The sequence below is a fragment of the Salvelinus alpinus genome, chromosome 7, assembly GCF_045679555.1.
Source record: "Salvelinus alpinus chromosome 7, SLU_Salpinus.1, whole genome shotgun sequence".
Classification (NCBI taxonomy): domain Eukaryota; kingdom Metazoa; phylum Chordata; class Actinopteri; order Salmoniformes; family Salmonidae; genus Salvelinus; species Salvelinus alpinus.
Genome location: NC_092092.1, coordinates 15,335,673 through 15,359,600, shown reverse-complemented (window position 1 = coordinate 15,359,600; position 23,928 = coordinate 15,335,673). Strand labels below are relative to the sequence as shown.

The 23,928-nt window shown below is 43.5% G+C and overlaps 1 protein-coding gene across 1 annotated transcript; it reads left to right on the top strand.

Annotated features, from left to right (window-relative positions):
- The first annotated feature begins 6,358 nt into the window (after positions 1-6,358).
- LOC139580509 (BTB/POZ domain-containing protein 3-like) lies at positions 6,359-23,332 on the top strand. The gene is made up of 6 exons (XM_071409272.1): positions 6,359-7,452; positions 11,005-11,095; positions 12,874-12,992; positions 13,430-13,631; positions 19,188-19,382; positions 21,801-23,332. The coding sequence occupies exons 1-6, from the start codon at positions 7,112-7,114 to the stop codon at positions 22,434-22,436; spliced, it is 1,584 nt and encodes a 527-aa protein (XP_071265373.1). The 5' UTR covers positions 6,359-7,111; the 3' UTR covers positions 22,437-23,332.
- Positions 23,333-23,928: the final 596 nt, after the last annotated feature.

Genomic DNA, 23,928 nt, shown 5'->3' with positions numbered 1-23,928 from the left:
GCAATGCCCCCGGTCAGCCACAGGAGTCGCTAGTGTGCGATGGGACAAGGACATCCCTGCCGGCCAAACCCTCCCCAAACCCAGACGACGCTGGGCCAATTGTGCACCGCCCTATGGGTCACCCGGGTGCGGCCGGCTGCGACAGAGCTTGGACTCAAACCCAGAATCTCTAGACGGCACAGCTAGCACTGCGATGCCTTAGACCACTCCGCCACTCGGGAGGCCAACGATCTACACTATCTTTCAAAAGTTTGGGGTCACTTAGAAATGTCCTTGTTTTTGAAAGAAAAGCACATTCTTTGTCCATTAAAATGACATTAAATTGATCAGAAATACAGTGTAGACATTGTTAATGTTGTAAATGACTATTGTTGCTGGAAACTGCAGATTTCTTTATGGAATATCTACATAGGCGTACAGAGGCCCATTATCAGTAACCATCACTCCTGTGTTCCAATGGCACGTTGTGTTAGCTAATCCAAGTTTATCATTTTAAAAGGCTAATTGATCATTAGAAAACCCTTTTGCAAGTATGTTAGCACAGCTGAAAACTGTTGTTCGGATTAAAGAAGCAATAAAACCAGCCTTCTTTAGACTAGTTGAGTATCTGGAGCATCAACATTTGTGTGTTCGATTAAAGGTTCAAAATGGCCAGAAATAAAGAACTTTCTTCTGAAACTCGTCAGTCTATTCTTGTTCTGAGAAATGAAGGCTATTCCATGCGAGAAATTGCCAAGAAACTGAAGATCTCGTACAACGCTGTGTACTACTCCCTTCATAGAACAGCGCGAACTGGCCCTAACCAGAATAGAAGGAGGAGTGGGAGGCCCCGGTGCACAACTGAGCAAGAGGACAAGTACATTAGAGTTTCTAGTTTGAGAAACAGGCGCCTCACAAGTCCTCAACTGGCAGCTTCATTAAATAGTACCCACAAAACACCAGTCTCAACGTCAACAGTGAAGAGGATGGGATGCTGGCCTTCTAGGCAGAGTTGCAAAGAAAAAGCCATATCTCAGACTGGCCAATAAAAAGAAAAGATTAAGATGAGCAATAGAACAAAGACACTGGACAGAGGAACTCTGCCTTTTCTCACACCGTGAACAATAATGGAAGTTCATCCTATTCTAATCCTGAGCGTTTTAGAATTTAAAAAAACAAGGCTTAATCATGCTCTGTCTCTATCCATCTGTCGCTCGTCTGCAGGCATGTTTTGATGTGAGAGAGGAAGCCAGTTCCGTCATCGCCACCTCACCTGCTCTTAAGATAACCTTCGGGCCAACTGGGGGCCCAAGGCTGGTTAGGAGACACCGCAATTGTGATGAACTGAGAGAATATGAGGGTAGCTCTGTAATTCATGAATCATATGCTGTCTGCTGCTGTTCTTACCTCTTACCCTTTCTGTCTTCTACACCTCTCTCTCCACCTCATCTTTCTTCCTCGTTTTATAATGCACACCATATGTGTCACGTGTTGATGCTGCAGAGACGAAGCAGGTACGGGGAGTAAAACATTTAATAAATAACGGACATGGAACGAGACAGGAACAGCATCAGCAAACTAATACAAATTACAAAAACAATACAATGCAGCCGCGAGGAACAGAGCTGGGGGAACTGACACATATAGGGGAGGAAATAAACAGGTGATGAGTGAGTCCAGGTGAGTCCAATAACGCTGATGCGCGTGACGAGGGAAGGAAGGTGTGCATGATGGATGGCAGGAGAACATGAAGCAGGGCAGCCTGGCGCCCTCAAGCGCCGGGGGGGGGGGGGGGGGGGGGCAGACGTGACAATATGTGCATTGAAGTACAGATTGAACTTGTATTTATAATATAATATTACATAATATTCTATAATATTATAATTCTAATTCATGTATTATGTATTTATAACACCTGGATAATGAACTTTCTTTCAATAAAACATTTCACATTCTCCACTGGTTGAAATTAAGTAACTCGTGGAAATAGTATCCTGTGTCCTCAGATTATTGCAGATGAAGGGAGTTAGATATGCATAGGTTTTGTTTCTGTATATATGAATTAAACATCAGCCTTTACTTAACTTTTAAAGGAGGAACCACTCTATGTGGGCATACAATAGGCTTTACGTACGGCGGGTGTTCTGCAGTGGGGTCTAAACTGCTTTGAATTAATCAGCATCTTGGAGAGAGCTGTCTGTTTCACCACCATAGACAGTAGGCTACATGGAGAGAGCTGTCTGTTTCACCACCATAGACAGTAGGCTACATGGAGAGAGCTGTCTGTTTCACCACCATAGACAGTAGGCTACATGGAGAGAGCTGTCTGTTTATAACCCCATCTCTTGTGCTCACTATGTGTTCCAGTACCTCAGAGCCCCCTGGGTAACCCCCTCTCTTGTGCTCACTATGTGTTGCGGTACCTCAGAGCCCCCTGGGTAACCCCCTCTCTTGTGCTCACTATGTGTTGCGGTACCTCAGAGCCCCCTGGGTAACCCCCTCTCTTGTGCTCACTATGTGTTCCAGTACCCCAGAGCCCCCTGGGTAACCCCCTCTCTTGTGCTCACTATGTGTTCCAGTACCTCAGAGCCCCCTGGATAACCCCCTCTCTTGTGCTCACTATGTGTTCCAGTACCTCAGAGCCCCCTGGATAACCCCCTCTCTTGTGCTCACTATGTGTTCCAGTACCCCAGAGCCCCCTGGATAACCCCCTCTCTTGTGCTCACTATGTGTTGCGGTACCTCAGAGCCCCCTGGGTAACCCCCTCTCTTGTGCTCACTATGTGTTGCGGTACCTCAGAGCCCCCTGGGTAACCCCCTCTCTTGTGCTCACTATGTGTTGCGGTACCTCAGAGCCCCCTGGATAACGCCCTCTCTTGTGCTCACTATGTGTTCCAGTACCCCAGAGCCCCCTGGATAACGCCCTCTCTTGTGCTCACTATGTGTTCCAGTACCCCAGAACCCCCTGGATAACCCCGTCTCTTGTGCTCACTATGTGTTCCAGTACCCCAGAGCCCCCTGGATAACGCCCTCTCTTGTGCTCACTATGTGTTCCAGTACCCCAGAGCCCCCTGGATAACCCCCTCTCTTGTGCTCACTATGTGTTCCAGTACCCCAGAGCCCCCTGGATAACCCCCTCTCTTGTGCTCACTATGTGTTCCAGTACCCCAGAGCCCCCTGGATAACCCCCTCTCTTGTGCTCACTATGTGTTCCAGTACCCCAGAGCCCCCTGGATAACCCCCTCTCTTGTGCTCACTATGTGTACCGGGATCTCCTGATTTACAAATTAAGCACTGAGTTTAAATCTTGTTAGGGATAGGTTCTAGTTTACTGAATTTCCGCCTGACGGACGTGCCCAAAGTAAAATGCCTGATACTTAGGCCCAGAAGCCAGGATATGCATATAATTGGTAGCATTGGATAGAAAACACTTTGAAGTTTTAAAAACTGTTCAAATAATGTTAAAATAATTTCTGAGACCATAACAGAATTTATATGGCAGGCGAAAATCCGAATAAAATCCAACCACAAAATATATTTTATGGAGCTCCCAGGCTCTTATAATGGGTTCCTATTGTTCCTATGTAAATCCGTCTCCCAGATTGCAATTTCTATGGCTTCCACAAGATGTCAACAGTCTTTATTCAATGTTTCAGGCTTGTTTTTTGAAAAATGAACAAGAATTTGCAGTTTTGGTGAGAAGAGCACAGGAACAATATCAGTCTTCCGGCGGGAGAGGGCGCCCTGCGTGCTTACTAATATTCCTTTCCTATTGAACATACTACTTTCCGTATGAAATATTATAGTTTATTTACATTTTAGGATTAAATAGAAACGTTGTTTGACTCGCTTTTTGGACTCCTTTGTCTGCATGTTGAACGAGTGTATTACTGAAATCGATGGCGCCAAATAAACTGACTTTTTCTAATATAAAGAAGGATTTTATCTAACAGAACGACCCTTGGGATTGGAAACAGAGGAAGATATTCAAAGGTAAGTGATTTATTTAATCGCTATTTGTGATTTAGTGAAGCCTGTGCTGGTTGAAAAATATGTTGATGTGGGGCGCCGTCCTCAGACAATCGAATGGTATGCTTTCGCCGTAAAGCCTTTTGTAAATCAGACAACACAGTTAGATTAACAAGAATTTAAGCTTTTAAATGATATAAGGTATGTTCATGAATGTTAAATATTACAATTATTTATTTGAATTGCACGCCCTTCAATTTCACTGGATGTTGTCGGCATTTGTCCCAATGTAACAGTATAACTTTAGTGCGTCCCCTCGCCCCGACCTTGGGCGCGAACCAGGGACCTTCTGCACACATCAACAACAGTCACCCACGAAGCGTCGTTACCCATCGCTCCACAAAAGCCGCGGCAACCAGTGATCCGGGTCAACAGCATCAATGTAACAGTTTAACTTTACGTCCCCTCGCCCCGACCCGGGCGCGAACCAGGGACCCTCTGCACACATCAACAACAGTCACCCACGAAGCGTCGTTACCCATCGCTCCACAAAAGCCGCAGCCCTTGCAGAGCAAGGGGAAACACTACTTCTAGGTTTCAGAGCAAGTGACGTAACCAACTGAAAGGCTGCTAGCTCGCACCACCGCTAACTAGCTAGCCATTTCACATCCGTTACACTCACCCCCCTTTCGACCTACTCTTTTTCCCTGGTGTATTTTAACACCAACTAATCCATTTAAATGTGAATTTAGGATATGTCAAACTAGCAAACCAGACAAACCAGGCAACTAAACAATGTTTTGGTTTATTTCTAGCTTATTAGTTAAGTTAGCTGGCTCACATAATGACCATAGCTGACAACATCTTAACTTTAGCTAATTTTATTCTTTATTACAGGACAATAAACTCAACACAAGATCATTATTTACAAGTTAATGGTGAGCTAATTACAGAAAATAGCTCATGGTTGTGAGTGTGACAAATAAAAGCTGGGCATTCTACCAGAGACTTTTATAAAGTGGACACTGTCTTGTTGGCCTAACGTTATATCCTAATTTGACTTTGGTGCAGGTCATGCTATACTTCGCATTACCGTCTCTTGTAAACAAACACTATATTAAATTAAATCAACGTTTCTTCATCACATGTAAACGGTACAGTGAAATTGTTACTTGCATAGTGGAGTCTTTTGTTTAGACATAGCTAGCTAGTTAAACAAGGAACCGTAATCCAAACGGTACTCCATGCATGAATCTGCAGATAATTAAAGTTAACCAACTAGGTTCAATGTTAGCTAGCTAAGCTATAACTAGCAGTGAAAATCTCTTTCTGAGATGCGAGTAATATTACTACACAGATCATACACATAATGTTAGCTAGCAAGCCTGCCAGTTAACGTTAGCTATCTAGCTAATAGTACGCTTCAACTTGCAATGAAAACATATAATATCAGAAAATGTAGCTAGCTAGACTCTCTTACCCGTTTACATGGATGAACGTTTCTCCCTCTCTGTCGCGGATGCCATGGTTACCCTTTAGTTTGAAGATGTAATCCGGAGACAGGTGTTTTCTACAGCCTTCTGTGTTTTCTCTTTTCGACTCCCATCTCCTGGAGAGGTGCTAAATACAGATGAATCATTAATGACAGATATTAAAACATTTTAATCTCCTCTCTCCATATGTCCTTATTAAATGACTATGTAAATATACTAACCTTAAATTCAACGAAAGCTTAATTGACCCTGTTATTAAAGGTCAATAAAAGCAACAATTTAAAGACGGCACTGTGCATGCAGCTCTTTATACATTCAGTTCAGCATCATATTATAATGTACAATTTCGTTATGAAAAAAATATAATTGACCAGGCATGCATAAATTAAGCAAATTCTGACAAAGGTCTCTTAGATCAGCATTGCCCTTTAGTATTTACAATGTAACAAGTCATATGTACAGTTGAAGTCGGAAGTTGACATACACCTTAGCCAAATACATTTAAACTCAGTTTTTCACAATTCCTGACATGTAATCCTAGTAAAAATTCCCTGTCTTATTATTTACAATATTTAAAATATAAAAAATCTGATGTATATTTAGGAGAAGCATCCCAAATGGCACCCTATTCCCTACACAAGTGCACTAGTTTTGACCAGAGACCTCTGTCCAAAGTAGTGCACTAAAAAGTGAATAGGGTGCAGCCATATATCATTCTCAGGGGGCCACGGTTGTCACTTTAAATAGAAGGAGTTGACTTAGCATATCCTAGTAGGCACTGTACCGCACTCAGTTGCAACAGCCAATCAGGGATCCCGCGTCTGCCTATTGGCTGACGTTGATGAGGATGCTTGGTGGTGGTGGTGGTGGTGGTGGTGGGGGTTATCTCATTCTCTCTCTCTCTCACTTCTGTTTCATCCTCATCCATTCATCTGCTGTAGTCAGCAGAATACAGGAGGAAGGGGGCAGAGTGTAGCACAGACACCGGAGCTGCTTACACAGAGCATCCTGCGGGAGAGACAGGACCTGAGCTACAGAGAGGAGAAGGAGAGAGGTAAACGGGAGAGAAAGAGAGGGAGAAACAGCGAGAGAAAGAGATAAGCATAGAGAGAAAGAACAGATAGAGATACAGAGATAAAGGGAGATAGAGAGATAAAGAGAAAGAGAAAGAGAAAGCAGGCTGTCTGCCTTAGGACGACTGCAGCTGCACTAAATCTCTTGGCTGTCACGGCCAGCACTCACCGGAGGAGAGAGGAAAGAGGAGATAGAAGAGAGAGGAGAGTGATTTCACTAAGGATTTCATTGGTACGGTATCTGGGACCAATAAGCGATGGGTACCCAACTAGACCGTCTGTCACCAGATCAAACTTAAAAGGACAACTGGAGGAAAAGAAAAGTTCCTTTGAATCATCCATCATCCTATCTATCTTCTCCAGAAAAAGCATTAGATTCTACCTTTCTGTTTCCTTGAGTAAAGTGAAGGAGAAGAGAGACAGTGCAGGATAACCCTGTGACTGTGTGACTGTCTGCTTCCTAAAAGATGAACCAACGATACAGTAGGAGGAGGATTTCTGACTGACTGACTCTTTGCCCTTTGCTCTCCACTGTCCTGTCCTGTCGGAGCACCCCCCCTCTGCATACACTCCTACTGCTCGGCGGGACAACACACTCATGGTGGATGCTAAGGGCCGGAACATGAAATGTCTGACCTTCCTCTTGATGCTCCCAGAGTCCGTCAAGAGCAAGTCACCGAGCTCTAAGAGCTCCAAAAAGACAGTAAACAGCGGCAGCGCTGCCGGGGGCAGTACCGGGTCCAAGCTGCCTCCGGTGTGTTATGAGATCATTACCCTAAAGAAGAAAAAGAAGATGGCAGATATTTTCCCTAGCACTAAGAAGCAGGGTGAAGGATCGTCCACCACCACAGTGCTGGAGTTCCAACAACAGAACCTGAATAACAACAATACCATTCAGAACTGTAACTGGCAGGGGCTGTACTCTACTATACGAGAGAGGTAGGTGAAACTAACTAACTAACTCATATACCAGAGGTAGGTGACACTAACTAACTAACTAACTGACTAACTAGAGAGGGAGGTGACACTAACTAACTAACTAATATACTAGAGAGATAGGTGACCTTAACTAACTAACTAGAGAGGTAGGTGACACTAACTAACTAATATACTAGAGAGGTAGGTGACACTAACTAACTAACTAGAGGTAGGTGACACTAACTAACTAACTATTATACTAGAGAGATATGTGACACTAACTAAATAACTAGATAGGTAGGTGACACTAACTAACTAACTATTATACTAGAGAGATAGGTGACATTAACTAACTAACTAGAGAGACAGGTGACACTAACTAACTAACTAGAGAGGTAGGTGACACTAACTAACTAACTAGAGGTAGGTGACACTAACTAACTAACTAGAGGTAGGTGACACTAACTAACTAACTAGAGGTAGGTGACACTAACTAACTAACTCATAGGTGACACTAACTAACTAACTCATACTAGAGAGATAGGTGACACTAACTAACTAACTCATATACTGGAGAGGTAGGTGACACTAACTAACTCATATACCAGAGGTAGGTGACACTAACTAACTCATATACCAGAGGTAGGTGACACTAACTAACTAACTAACTCATATACTGGAGAGGTAGGTGACACTAACTAACTCATAAACCAGAGGTAGGTGACACTAACTAACTAACTCATAAACCAAAGGTAGGTGACACTAACTAACTCATATACCAGAGGTAGGTGACACTAACTAACTCATATACCAGAGGTAGGTGGCACTAACTAACTCATATACCAGAGGTAGGTGACACTAACTAACTCATAAACCAGAGGTAGGTGACACTAACTAACTCATATACCAGAGGTAGGTGACACTAACTAACTCATATACCAGAGGTAGGTGACACTAACTAACTCATATACCAGAGGTAGGTAACTAACTCATATACCAGAGGTAGGTGACACTAACTAACTCATATACCAGAGGTAGGTGACTCATATTCAGCATCTTCTAGAGAGGAGACCAGGGAATCATACCGTAACCTCGGCATCTTCTAGAGCAGAGACCAGGGACTCATACTGTAACCTCAGCATCTTCTAGAGAGGAGACCAGGGACTCATACTGTAATGTAACCTCAGCATCTTCTAGAGAGGAGACCAGGGACTCATACTGTAATGTAACCTCAGCATCTTCTAGAATGGAGACCAGGGACTCATACTGTAATGTAACCTCAGCATCTTCTAGAGCAGAGACCAGGGACTCATACCGTAACCTCAGCATCTTCTAGAGCAGAGACCAGGGACTCATACTGTAATGTAACCTCAGCATCTTCTAGAATGGAGACCAGGGACTCATACTGTAACCTCAGCATCTTCTAGAGCAGAGACCAGGGACTCATACCGTAACCTCAGCATCCTCTAGAGCAGCGACCAGGGAATAATTCTGGCCTAAATGCCAAGCCTCATGTCTGTAGGAATCCTGGCACCATCCCCACGGTGAAGCATGGTGGTGGCAGCATCATGATGTGGGGATATTTTTCAGCATTGGGGACTGGGAGACGAGGGAAAGAGGAATGGAGCAAAGTACTGAGAGATCATTGATGAAAACCTACTCCAGAGCGCTCAGGACCTCCGACTGGGGTGAAGGTTCACCTTCCAACAGGACAACGACTCTAAGTACACAGCCAAGACAATGCAGGAGTGGCTTTGGGAAACAAGCCTCTGCCCAGCCATTTACAAACATTTCTGAAAACCTGTTTTCGCTTTGTCATTATGGACTATTGTGTGTATATTGACGAGGGAAAAAACGATTTAATACATTTTAGAATAAGGCTGTAATGTAACAAAATGTGTCTGAATACTTACTGAAGGCACTGTATTTACAACTGCAACAGTGATGAATGTCATTGGAAGGGGTTAGCTCATCTGGTAGAGGGGTGTTGGTGTCCGTGCTTTCTTTTTGTAATCTATGATCGTTCGGAGCCCCTGCAACACACGCCTTGTGTTCGACCCCTCTGAATTGCACATTTGCGACTGTTGAACCAAACTATTGTCTCGGTCACCTTTCCCTGTTTATAAACAGCATCTATCTCTTCAGTTTTTCCTACAAGGCTTCTATCAATACATGTTTTTTTGATTTGGGTATGTTTTGAAAGATACTATCGGTATCACGTCATCTATTCATTTTTTTGATGAATCCGGTGACTGAGTCGGTGTATTCATTGATATTATCTTCAGAGGCGACACGGGAACATATTCCAGTCCACGTGATCAAAACCGTTTTGGAGCGTGAATTCTGATTGGTCGGACCAATGCTGTACAGACTTGATCACCGGAACTTCCCTCTTGTAGGCGGGGAGAAGCAAGATGGAGTCGTGGTCAGATTTTACGAAAGGAGGACGGGAGAGGGGCTTATATCCATGTCGAAAGGTGTGCAACAGTGGTCAAGGGTAGAATTTCTACGAGTTAGACAGTTGATGTGTTGGTAATAATTTGGGAGCATGGTTCTCAAATTACTTTTGTTAAAGTCCCCCGCAACAATGAACGCTGCCTCCGAGAATGTGGTCTCCAGTTTGTGGCAATGTCATAGGATGCCACCTTTCCAAGTCAGTTCGTCAAAGTTCTGCCCTGCTAGAGCTGCCCCGGTCAACTGTAAGTGCTGTTATTGTGAAGTGAAAATGTCTAGGAGCAACAACGGCTCAGCTGCGAAGTGATAGGTCACACAAGCTCACAGAACAGGACCGCTGAGGGCTGAAGCGCGTAGCGTGTAAAAATCGTCTGTCCTCGGTTGCAACACTCACTACCGAGGTCTGCATCTGAAAGCAACGTCAGCACAACAGTTGTTCGTCGGGAGCTTCATGCATTAGGTTTCCGTAGCCGAGAAGCCGCATACAAAACTAAGATAACCATGCGCAATGCCAAGCGTTGGCTGGAGTGGTGTAAAGCGCCACCTCCATTGGACTCTGGAGCAGTGGAAACGTGTTCTCTGGAGTGATGAGTCACGCTTCACCATCTGGCAACCGAGTCTGGGTTTGATGGATGCCAAGACAATGCTAACTGCCCCAATGCATAGTGCCAACTGTAAAGTTTGGTGGATCAGGAAAAACGGTCTGGGGCTGTTTTTCATGGTTCGGGCCCCTTAGTTCCAGTGAAGGGAAATCTTAACGCTACAGCATACAATGACATTCTAAACGATTTTATGCTTCCAACTTTGTAGCAACAGTTTTGGGATGGCCCTTTTTTCAACCCCATTTCTCAACTTTGTTATGAATTGGAACACCGACTCTGCCCGTGCTCTTGTGGCTGAATATAATCTAATGACCTAGTGGAAAGCCTTCCTAGAAGAGTGGAGGCTGTTACAGCAGCAAAGGGCAGATCAACTCCATATTAATACCAATGATTTTGGAATGAGATGTTGGACGAGCAGGTGTCCACATACTGTTTGTCATGTAGTGTATGAGAGTTACTCTTAGCATACAGCACAGGTAAAAGGTATACTTTGATCTTCCTCTGGTCTGTTTTTTAGAAATTCTGTGATGTTCAACAATGAGTTGATGGCCGATGTTCACTTCGTGGTGGGACAGACAGGAGGGACTCAGAGACTTCCAGGACACAGGGTAAGTGTAACTAGCGGGGATCGAACCCTTCTCCTGATCGTCACGGGTGATAATTGAGAGAAACTTAGGGACAATATATCACTAGAGCATGATTTCAAATAACCTCTGCTACATAAGACTTTTACCTAACTGTCCTCCGCTACATAAGACTTTTATCTAACTGTCCTCCGCTACATAAGACTTTTATCTAACTGTCCTCCGCTACATAAGACTTTTACCTAACTGTCCTCCGCTACATAAGACTTTTATCTAACTGTCCTCCGCTACATAAGACTTTTATCTAACTGTCCTCCGCTACTTAAGACTTTTACCTAACTGTCCTCCGCTACATAAGACTTTTATCTAACTGTCCTCCGCTACTTAAGACTTTTATCTAACTGTCCTCCGCTACATAAGACTTTTATCTAACTGTCCTCCGCTACATAAGACTTTTACCTAACTGTCCTCCGCTACATAAGACTTTTATCTAACTGTCCACCGCTACATAAGACTTTTATCTAACTGTCCTCCGCTACATAAGACTTTTATCTAACTGTCCTCCGCTACATAAGACTTTTATCTAACTGTCCTCCGCTACATAAGACTTTTATCTAACTGTCCTCCGCTACTTAAGACTTTTACCTAACTGTCCTCCGCTACATAAGACTTTTACCTAACTGTCCTCTGCTACATAAGACTTTTATCTAACTGTCCTCCGCTACATAAGACTTTTACCTAACTGTCCTCCGCTACATAAGACTTTTACCTAACTGTCCTCCGCTACATAAGACTTTTATCTAACTGTCCTCCGCTACTTAAGACTTTTATCTAACTGTCCTCCGCTACATAAGACTTTTATCTAACTGTCCTCCGCTACATAAGACTTTTACCTAACTGTCCTCTGCTACATAAGACTTTTATCTAACTGTCCTCCGCTACATAAGACTTTTACCTAACTGTCCTCCGCTACATAAGACTTTTACCTAACTGTCCTCCGCTACATAAGACTTTTATCTAACTGTCCTCCGCTACATAAGACTTTTACCTAACTGTCCTCCGCTACATAAGACTTTTATCTAACTGTCCTCCGCTACATAAGACCTTTTACCTAACTGTCCTCCGCTACATAAGACTTTTACCTAACTGTCCTCCGCTACATAAGACTTTTATCTAACTGTCCTCCGCTACATAAGACTTTTACCTAACTGTCCTCCGCTACATAAGACTTTTATCTAACTGTCCTCCGCTACATAAGACTTTTATCTAACTGTCCTCCGCTACATAAGACTTTTATCTAACTGTCCTCCGCTACATAAGACTTTTATCTAACTGTCCTCCGCTACATAAGACCTTTTACCTAACTGTCCTCCGCTACATAAGACTTTTACCTAACTGTCCTCCGCTACATAAGACTTTTATCTAACTGTCCTCCGCTACATAAGACCTTTTATCTAACTGTCCTCCGCTACATAAGACTTTTATCTAACTGTCCTCCGCTACATAAGACCTTTTATCTAACTGTCCTCCGCTACATAAGACCTTTTATCTAACTGTCCTCCGCTACATAAGACCTTTTACCTAACTGTCCTCCGCTACATAAGACAGTACATAGGTACTGTTTAAGGAGACCACATCATCATCATCATCATCTTCCAGTTCTGTCTCACCATCTCTTCTCTCTCTCCAACAGCTCTACACTGCTAAGAAGTACATTGTGCTCCACCTGGCCAGAGCCTGTGTTAACTTTCTGTTCTGTCTTCCAGTTCTCTGTCTCACCATCTATGCTCTCTCTCCAACAGTATGTTCTCGCTGTTGGCAGTTCGGTGTTCCATGCCATGTTTTATGGAGAGCTTGCGGAAAACAAGGATGAAATCCGGATTCCGGACATGGAGCCTGCAGCATTCCTGGCAATGTTGAAGTAAGGAAGAAGTCTACTCGTTTTCTTACCTCCATATATTTCTCCTCTTCAACTCCCTCTTTCTGAATTCCAAATTGAACATCTCTCTCTCTCTCTCTCTCTCTCTCATCAAACTGTAGCTAGAGCCCTATTGTCCCTGGTTAAATATAGTGCACTATGAAAGGAACAGGGTACCATATGGAACACAAACACAGTGTTGAAATGTACCCTGATAATGTTATAGGCCTTGGGATGGAGGTGGTGAGGTCAGTCTAGAATAAATACTGTACAAGATAAGGCACTGATTTCTCCATCTAATATTTCACACAGCTTCTTTTTTTTGCAGTACATTAATCAATCATCAATAATAAGAGTCAAATCAAAAATAACTGACAGCATGTTTTTATATTATAATTATTATTCTAATACCCACCCCTCTACCTGTACCTGTCCCCCAGGTACATCTACTGTGATGAGATAGACCTGAGTGCTGACACAGTGCTGGCCACGCTCTACACTGCTAAGAAGTACATCGTGCCCCACCTGGCCAGAGCCTGTGTTAACTTCCTGGAGACCAGCCTTTCGGCCAAGAACGTCTGCGTCCTGCTGTCACAGAGCTGTCTGTTTGAGGAGCCGAAGTTGACGCAGCGCTGCTGGGAGGTGAGAAACCTTTGGAGATATTGGATTGATAAGGAGTCGGGTGAGAAACCTTTGTGAATATTGGATTGATAAGGAGGCGGTGAGAAACCTTTGTGAATATTGGATTGATAAGGAGGCGGGTGAGAAACCTTTGTGAATATTGGATTGACAAGGAGGAGGTGGGAAACCTTTGTGAATATTGGATTGACAAGGAGGAGGTGAGAAACCTTTGTGAATATTGGATTGACAAGGAGGAGGTGAGAAACCTTTGTGAATATTGGATTGACAAGGAGGAGGTGAGAAACCTTTGTGAATATTGGATTGACAAGGAGGAGGTGAGAAACCTTTGTGAATATTGGATTGACAAGGAGGAGGTGAGAAACCTTTGTGAATATTGGATTGACAAGGAGGAGGTGAGAAACCTTTGTGAATATTGGATTGACAAGGAGGAGGTGAGAAACCTTTGTGAATATTGGATTGACAAGGAGGAGGTGAGAAACCTTTGTGAATATTGGATTGACAAGGAGGAGGTGAGAAACCTTTGTGAATATTGGATTGACAAGGAGGAGGTGAGAAACCTTTGTGAATATTGGATTGACAAGGAGGAGGTGAGAAACCTTTGTGAATATTGGATTGACAAGGAGGAGGTGAGAAACCTTTGTGAATATTGGATTGACAAGGAGGAGGTGAGAAACCTTTGTGAATATTGGATTGACAAGGAGGAGGTGAGAAACCTTTGTGAATATTGGATTGACAAGGAGGAGGTGAGAAACCTTTGTGAATATTGGATTGACAAGGAGGAGGTGAGAAACCTTTGTGAATATTGGATTGACAAGGAGGAGGTGAGAAACCTTTGTGAATATTGGATTGACAAGAAGGAGGTGAGAAACCTTTGTGAATATTGGATTGACAAGGAGGTGGTGAGAAACCTTTGTGAATATTGGATTGACAAGAAGGAGGTGAGAAACCTTTGTGAATATTGGATTGACAAGGAGGCGGTGAGAAACCTTTGTGAATATTGGATTGACAAGGAGGAGGTGAGAAACCTTTGTGAATATTGGATTGACAAGGAGGAGGTGAGAAACCTTTGTGAATATTGGATTGACAAGGAGGAGGTGAGAAACCTTTGTGAATATTGGATTGACAAGGAGGAGGTGAGAAACCTTTGTGAATATTGGATTGACAAGGAGGAGGTGAGAAACCTTTGTGAATATTGGATTGACAAGGAGGAGGTGAGAAACCTTTGTGAATATTGGATTGACAAGGAGGCGGTGAGAAACCTTTGTGAATATTGGATTGATAAGGAGGAGGTGAGAAACCTTTGTGAATATTGGATTGACAAGGAGGAGGTGAGAAACCTTTGTGAATATTGGATTGACAAGGAGGAGGTGAGAAACCTTTGTGAATATTGGATTGACAAGGAGGAGGTGAGAAACCTTTGTGAATATTGGATTGACAAGGAGGAGGTGAGAAACCTTTGTGAATATTGGATTGACAAGGAGGAGGTGAGAAAGGAGGTAGTTTTACTTCTGACAGTATGTATTGGAAAGAAGATGGGTCACTATAATATAGTAGTTTCAGGAACATCTTTCCTAAAATAGAACAGGATATGTTACATAGGGATAGGGCATTATGGGTACTGTCAAATATAATGCTACTATTATACGCTAAACAAAAATATAAAATCAAAATGCAACAATTTTAAAGATGACTTGAGTTACAGTTCATATAAGGAAATCAGTCAATTGAAATGAATGAATTAGGTCCTAATCTATGAATATCATGACTGGGAATACAGATACAGTATGAATCTGTTGGTCACAGATACCTTAAATAAAAAGGTAGGGGTGTGGATCAGAAAACCAGTCAGTATCTGGTGTGACCACCATATGCCTCATGCAGCGTGACACATCTCCTTCACATAGAGTTGATCAGGCCGTTGATTGTGGCCTGTAGAATGTTGTCCCACTCCTCTTCAATGGCTGTGAGAAGTTGATGGATATTGGTGGGAACTAGAACACGCTGTCGGGACACGTCGATCCAGAGCATCCCAAACATGCTCAACCAGTGACATGTCTGAGTATGCAGGCCTTGGAAGAAGTGGGACGTTTTCAGCTTCCAGGAATTGTGTACAGATCCTTGCAACATGAGGCCGTGCATTATCATGCTGAAACATGAGGTGTTCGGGGTGGATGAAAGGCACAACAATGGACCTCAGGATCTCATCACGGTATCTCTGTGCATTCAAATTGCCACCAATAAAATGCAATTGTGTTCGTTGTCCGAAGCTTATGCCTGCCCATTCCATAACCCCATCACCACCATGGGGAACTCTGTTCACAACGTTGACATCAGCAAACTGCTCGACAACACGACGCCATACACACTGTCTGCCATCTGCCCGGTACAGATAAAACTTGGATTCATCCGTGAAGAGCACAATTCTCCAGCATTGCAGTGGCCGTTGAAGGTGAGCATTTGCACACTGAAGTCGGTTACAAAACCAAACTGCAGTCAGGTCAAGACCCTGGAGAGGATGATGAGCCACGGAGATGGGCTTCCATGAAACCGTTTCTGACAGTTTGTAGAGAAATTATTCGGTTGTGCAAACCCACAGTTTCATCAGATGTCCGGGTGGCTAGTCTCAGACGATCCCGCAAGTGAAGAAGCTGGATGTGGAGGTCCTGGGCTGGCAAAGTTACACGTGGTCTTGTGTTTGTGAGGCAAGTTGGTCTTACTGCCAAATTCTCTAAAACTATGTTGGAGGTAGCTTATAGTAGAGAAATTCACATTTTGTTTTCTGGCAACAGCTCTGGTGGACTTTCCAACAGTCAGCATGCCAATTGCATGTTCCCTTAAAACTTGAAAAATCTGTGGCATTGTGACTCCAAGCCCTGTCCAAGCCGGGGGAGATGGGTGAGGGGGAGGGATTCTTCTAAGCTATAATGAATTGTTTTAAGAAGGTCAAAACGAGGATTTTTTTTGCTATTTGATTTAGAATTTTAAGACCCCTTGAAGTATCAAAAACATGTATTAAATGAAAAATCTTATTTGGCCTTGCTGCTATTAGCCCATACAAATGCATAACATAGTCACTACATAGAACAACAGATAGTCCCCCTCAAAGAATCTAAAGGATGTTTGTTCTGACGTGTCTGCCCTATATCTGAGAAACACAAGAAACATCAGGAAACAGTTTTATTCTATTTTGGACATGTATTTAACCCCTTATTTTTGGTTCTAAACAGTCTCCATATATACTTCCATACATTTTTTCAACTGGTACCGGGGGACCTTCAGACGAGTCTTGTGAGGCCTGTGTCCTACAGCAAAACAACAATATGTGGTCGTGAGAGTCTCATCTTTCCACAGAAAGACATATATTATTGATATGTAGCCTGTTTGGACGCTACTGACAGAAGTTGGCGGACTGGCTGATTGGCTGATTGGCTGATTGGCTGATTGGCTGATTGGCTGATTGGCTGATTGGCTGACTGGCTGATTGGCTGATTGGCTGATTGGCTGATTGGCTGATTGGCTGATTGGCTGATTGGCTGATTGGCTGACTGGCTGATTTGCTGAACCGACTTAAGACGAGTCCCAAGACACTTGAGAACAAACGGTTCGGACGCCTGTTACAGCTGTGGCGGATTAATCAGTTGGGTAACATAGATAATTGAGATGTCTTATCTGCATAATATGCTTATGTGATATACTTGTTATTAGAATGTGTCCCTTTGGACTCTGGTGTTGGCAGTTGCACTTCTTCCCTCAGCTGGGGCTCAGTCACTTGGGGCTCTGTCACCTGGGGCCCAGTCACCTGGGGCTCAGTCACCTGGGGCTCAGTCACCTGGGGACCAGTCACCTGGGGCTCAGTCACCTGGGGCCCAGTCACCTGGGGCTCAGTCACCTGGGGCCCAGTCATCTGGGGTTCTGTCACCTGGGGCTCAGTCACCTGGGGCTCAGTCACCTGGGGCCCAGTCACCTGGGGCTCAGTCACCTGGGGTTCTGTCACCTGGGGCCCAGTCACCTGGGGTTCTGTCACCTGGGGCTCAGTCACCTGGGGCCCAGTCACGTGGGGCTCAGTCACCTGGGGTTCTGTCACCTGGGGCTCAGTCACCTGGGGTTCAGTCACCTGGGGCTCAGTCACCTGGGGCTCAGTCAGCTGGGGCTCAGTCAGCTGGGGCTCAGTCAGCTGGGGCTCAGTCACCTGGGGCTCAGTCACCTGGGGCTCAGTCACCTGGGGCCCAGTCACCTGGGGCTCAGTCACCTGGGGCCCAGAGAGGGGAGAGGTCAGGCTTGTCTTTCACATGTCCCTGGTGCTATGCAGAATATCAGAAAGGGAAGAGGACAGAATGGAACATTGTCTTCATATGTCTTCATATGTGAATGTGTCTTTACCTGTTCTTAAACCATGTGAAGGCGTGATTAATGGGGAACCAATTACTTGTCTCCACGATGTCTGTGCGCCAGTCACTCCCTCCTTTTCCTATTGGGGGAGGTGTATGGCAGTGTCTAGAAACATTATATGTCCTCTCTGATCTTACACTTATCCTGGGATAGTGTGTATGACCTAGAGGGTCACTCCCCTCAGTGAGCTTGTCCAGGAGTGGGGTCAAGAGGGGGTTTACTTGAGATGGGGGTATCTAGAGTTGACAATTGATATATGCCATTGAATGAGTTGATGTTTTTGTACTATGAAGTACCAGGAACGAGATTAGAACCTCGTCTGAGGAACCAAACTGAACGATAATTTATAGCGAATGCTATCTGGCTACGGGATACTCCTCTCTCAAGTAAAAGTCTTTCTTTGTGAACTGTTCCTAATATCTGTGGTTTGTCATGTCAAAGGGGGGTGGATCTTTGCTATAAAAGATCTCAGTAGCCATTGTGTTGACACTCTCAACGGTTCATTTAAAATGGCGAATCGTTGAAAGTCAATTGCTAATGCAAAGCTCTTATTATTAAAGATGTAGTTTAAGTATAACTCTGAATGGTGTGTGAAGTCTGTCTCTCCTCATTTGGTAATACAGAAATGAAACACCACATGCTACGGACGATTTTGTGAGAAGACCGCTTTTATGGACTCATGGTCTGACAAACACTACTCTATCTCTGTAACCTTTCACCACAGATGTGGACTGATGCAGTGGACAGCGACGCATCAAGCTCTAGCTTAATTTGCAAATTAGATTTCCTCGGGGGTGCAAACATCTAACTTAGGAGGTTAATCAGCTTCTTGATATGCCACATGTCAGGTGGAAGGTTTATCTTGGCAAAGGAGAAATGCTCCCTAACAGGGATGTAAACAAATTTGTTTGTTTACAACATTTTAGAAAAATAAGCTTTTTTTGCATATGGAACATTTCTTGGATATTTTATTTCATCTCATAAAACATGGGAACAACACTTTACATGTTGTGATTTTATTTTATATTAGTATATTTTGGGCTAAAATACATTTATCATTGATGTTGTCTGTTATCTTGAATTTGACCAGTGTGTCTGAAGAAAGATGCGGCCAAAACGCATCTGTAGCCTACAGATTATTCATGCTGTCCATCCTCATCCCACCAGGTGATTGATGCCCAGGCAGAGCTGGCCCTGCGGTCGGAGGGTTTCACTGACATCGACTCCCAGACACTAGAGAGTATCCTCCAGAGAGAGACCCTCAATGCCAAGGAGGAGGTGGTGTTTGAGGCAGCTCTGAGCTGGGCTGAGGCAGAGTGTCAGAGACAGGACCTCACCACCTCCATCGACAACAAACGCAAGGTACTACTAACGGAATTACAGCAACAATGACAGTAACTAGCAACCCAACATTTTAGCCATTATTGCAAGAGGTTGACGAGGTTGCTAGGTGTTTTACATTTTTTTAATTTCACCTTTATTTAACCAAGTAAGTTAGTTGAGAACAAGTTCTGATTTGCAACTGCGACCTGGCCAAAATAAAGCATAGCAATTCGACACATACAAAAACACAGAGTTACACATGGAATAAACAAACATACAATCAATAATACAGTAGAAAAAAAGCAAACAAAAGTAAATAACACAATAGAGAAAAAGTCTATGCAAATGAGGTAAGATAAGGGAGATAAGGCCATAAATAAGCCATTGTAGCGAAGTAATTACAATATATAATATATGTAATACTATTATTCATGCTGGTGAATGGTTCACTTGGTAAACCATTTTTATTTTTTATTTAACCAGGTAGGCCAGTTGAGAACAAGTTCTCATTTACAACTGTGACCTGGACAAGATAAAGCAAAGCAGTGCGACACAAACAACAACACAGAGATTCACATGGAATAAACAAGCGTACAGTCAATAACACAATAGGGGTTAAAAAGAAAGTCTATATACAGTGTGTGCAAATGAGGTGAGGAGGTAAGGCAATAAATAGGTCATAGTAGCGAAGTATTTACAATATAGCAATTAAACACTGGAATGTTAGATGTGCAGAATATGAATGTGCAAGTAGAGATACTGGGGTGCAAAGGAGCAAGATAAATACAGTATGGGGATGAGGTAGTTGGATGGGTTATTTACAGATGGGCTATGTACAGGTGCAGTGATCTGTGAGCTGCTCTGACAGCTGGTGCTTAAAGCTAGTGAGGGAGATAAGAGTCTCCAGCTTCAGAGATTTTTGCAGTTCGTTCCAGTCATTGGCAGCAGAGAACTGGAAGGAGTGGCGACCGAAGGAAGAATTGGCTTTGGGGGTGACCAGTGAAATATACCTGCTGGAGCGCATGCTACGAGTGGGTGCTGCTATGGTGACCAGTGAGCTGAGATAAGGCGCGGCTTTACCTAGCAGAGACTTGTAGTTAACCTGTAGCCAGTGGGTTTGGCGACGAGTATGAAGTGAGGGCCAACTAACGAGAGCGTACAGTTCGCAGTGGTGGGTAGTATACGGGCTTTGGTGACAAAACGGATGGCACTGTGATAAACTGCATCCAATTTGTTGAGTAGAGTGTTGGAGGCTATTTTATAGATGACATCGCCGAAGTCGAGGATCGAGGATCGGTAGGATGGTCAGTTTTACGAGGGCATGTTAGGCAGCATGAGTGTTGGGTTAAGGTCACTACATTCTCTTATGAATGTAGTTATTGATGATATCTTATGCTGATCTACAATAGTATGGCATGTTTAGGGGTACTTTGCATGGCTCCTCAGTGGCTCCTCCTCCTCAGTGTGTTAAGTATTTAGGGTTTACCAGGTGTGGTTTTAATATATGCAGTTGAAGTCGGAAGTTTACATACACTTAGGTTGGAGTCATTAAAACTCGTTTTTCAAACACTCCACAAATTTCTTGCTAACAAACTATAGTTTTGGCAAGTCGGTTAGGACATCTACTTTGTGCATGACACAAGTCATTTTTAAGACAATTGTTTACAGACAGATTATTTCACTTATATTCACTGTATCACAATTCCAGTGGGTCAGAAGTTTACATACACTAAGTTGACTGTGCCTTTAAACAGAAAATGATGTCATGGCTTTAAAAGCTTCTGATAGGCTAATTGACATAATTTGAGTCAATTGGAGGTGTACCTGTGGATATATTTCAAGGCCTACCTTCAAACTCGTGGCCTCTTTGCTTGACATCATGGGAAAATCAAAAGAAATCAGCCAAGACCTCAGAAAAAAAATTGTAGACCTCCACAAGTCTGGTTCATCCTTGGGAGCAATTTCCAAATGCCTGAAGGTACCACGTTCATCTGTACAAACTATTTTTGTGGGCAGAACTGAAAAAGCGTGTGCGAGCAAGGAGGCCTACAAACCTGACTCTGTTAAACCAGCTCTGTCAGGAGGAATGTGCCAAAATTCACCAAACGTGTGTGGGAAGCTTGTGGAAGGCTACCCGAAACGTTTGGCCCAAGATAAACTATTTAAAGGCAATGCTACCAAATACTAATGCAAACTTCTGACCCACTGAGATTGTGATGAAAGAAATAAAAGCTGAAATAAATCATTCTCTCTACTATTATTCTGACATTTCACATTCTTAAAATAAAGTGGTGATCCTAACTGACCTAAGACAGGGATTTTTTACTAGGATTAAATGTCAGGAATTGTGAAAAACTGAGTTTAAATGTATTTGGCTAAGGTGTATGTAAACTTCCGACTTCAACTGTATATATTTTTTTGAATGAATGAATGAATCAACCCTCTTTCTATTTTTAGGTGCTGGGCAAGGCCGTATTCCTCATTCGCATCCCCACCATGACATTGGACGACTTTGCCAATGGAGCCGCTCAATCAGGCGTCCTGACCCTGAACGAAACCAACAACATCTTCCTGTGGTACACCGCAGCCAAGAAACCGGACCTCCAGTTCGCCAGCCAACCACGGAAGGGCCTGTCTCCTCAGCAATGCCACCGTTTCCAGTCCTGTGCCTACCGGAGCAACCAGTGGCGCTACCGGGGACGCTGTGACAGCATTCAGTTCACCGTGGACAAACGCATCTTCATCGCCGGGTTCGGCCTCTACGGTTCCAGCTGCGGATCGGCGGAATACTCGGCTAAGATTGAGCTCAAACGCCAGGGCCTTCTCCTCGGACAGAACCTGAGTAAATACTTCTCTGATGGTTCTAGCAACACGTTCCCCGTGTGGTTTGAGTACCCCGTGCAGATAGAACCGGATATGTTCTACACGGCCAGCGTGGTGCTGGATGGGACCGAGTTGAGTTACTTTGGACAGGAAGGCATGACGGAGGTGCAGTGTGGGAAGGTGACCTTTCAGTTCCAGTGTTCGTCAGACAGTACTAACGGAACCGGAGTCCAAGGGGGACAGATACCTGAACTCATCTTCTACACATAAAGAAACCTAATGCCTAATGTGTACCTTCTTTGACCATCCACATGTCTGGTTCCGCGTCCTCTCACCTCCTCGGAAAAGTGAACATGTGCGGACGGGAGCGGAACGTTCAATATTGCAACATTTTGTTTGAGTGGCCTTAGCTCACGTGCGGAAGAGGAAGGTAGGAATTATGGAGCATACCATTAGTTTGGCAGTAAATTGACCTAGTGGCCTCATGGGTGGAATGTAATTCATATTTTTCATAATTGCATAATTAATTAACATTATTTTATTTTTTTTACTTGCTGAAAATCCAGTGTTTCTATGTCAAATGGTGTTGTGGTATTTCAGTCTTCTGTGATGTGTATAAATTGTAATATTGGGATGCAAACTCAAAATGTAATACATTTCGACTCGATATCTGACATGATACAGCCCGTATCCATGTGTGTGAGGTGTATACCTTCGTAGATGTGTTAACTGTAACCAATAAATACTCTGTGTAACCCTGTTTTAGCCCACCGCACAAAAACGTTTGAAGGACGTTGGATGGTCAAAATGTGTCCATGCTGACTGAGAATGGATTTAGTTTCTAGGTGTCACGCCCTGACCTTAGTTCCTTTGTTATGTCTCTATTTTTGGTTTGGTCAGGGCGTGAGTTGGGGTGGGCATTCTATGTTTTTGTTCTATGTTTTATATTTCTATGTGTTTGGCCGAGTGTGATTCTCAATCAGAGGCAGCTGTCTATCGTTGTCTCTGATTGAGAACCATACTTAGGTAGCCTCATCCCACCTGTGTGTTGTTGGGTAGTTGTTTCCTGTTGTGTGTCTGCACCAGACAGAACTGTTTCGGCCGTTCTCTTTGTTATTTTTGTTATTTCAGTGTTCATTAAATAAATATGGACACGTACCACGCTGCACCTTGGTCCTCTCCTTCCAACAGCCATTACACTAGGTGGTACTTTATTTGCAAGTGCTGGAAGTCTTTATGATAGTGGACCCATTACTGTCTTGGACAGATATTTTCTTTGTACATTGTTTCAATATTATTTGGATTTCTCTCCTTCTGTACGTGCGAAACAACAGATATCTAATTTGTGAATTCGAAAACGCGTAATTCAGGATTCTGTTTTGGTGCTGTTAGATGGTCCCCCACTCTGTTCTTAATTTTTAAAATGAGTCTCTAACAACGGAGGATGAACTGCAGAGGATCAGCACCGGATTCAATATCTTGACATGTTTCTGCTGTATATATAGGGATAGCCCCCTTTTTTCAATTTTTGCCTAAATTACATATCCAAATCTAACTGCCTGTAGCTCAGGCCCTGAAGCAAATATATGCATATTCTTGGTACCATTTGAAAGGAAATACTTTGAAGTTCGTGGAAATGTGAATTGAATATAGGAGAATATAACACAATAGATCTGGTAGAAGAAAATACAAAGAGAAAAACAACAACCATCTTTGAAATGCAACAGACCAGCCATCACTCTGGATGTAATTCCAATGGTGT

Coding starts and splice junctions, on each gene's coding strand:
- LOC139580509 (XM_071409272.1), top strand. CDS start 7,112: ATGGTGGATGCTAAGGGCCGGAACATGAAATGTCTGACCTTCCTCTTG. Junction 11,096..12,873: donor AGAGACTTCCAGGACACAGG/GTAAGTGTAACT, acceptor TCTCTCCAACAG/TATGTTCTCGCTGTTGGCAG. Junction 13,632..19,187: donor TGACGCAGCGCTGCTGGGAG/GTGAGAAACCTT, acceptor TCATCCCACCAG/GTGATTGATGCCCAGGCAGA.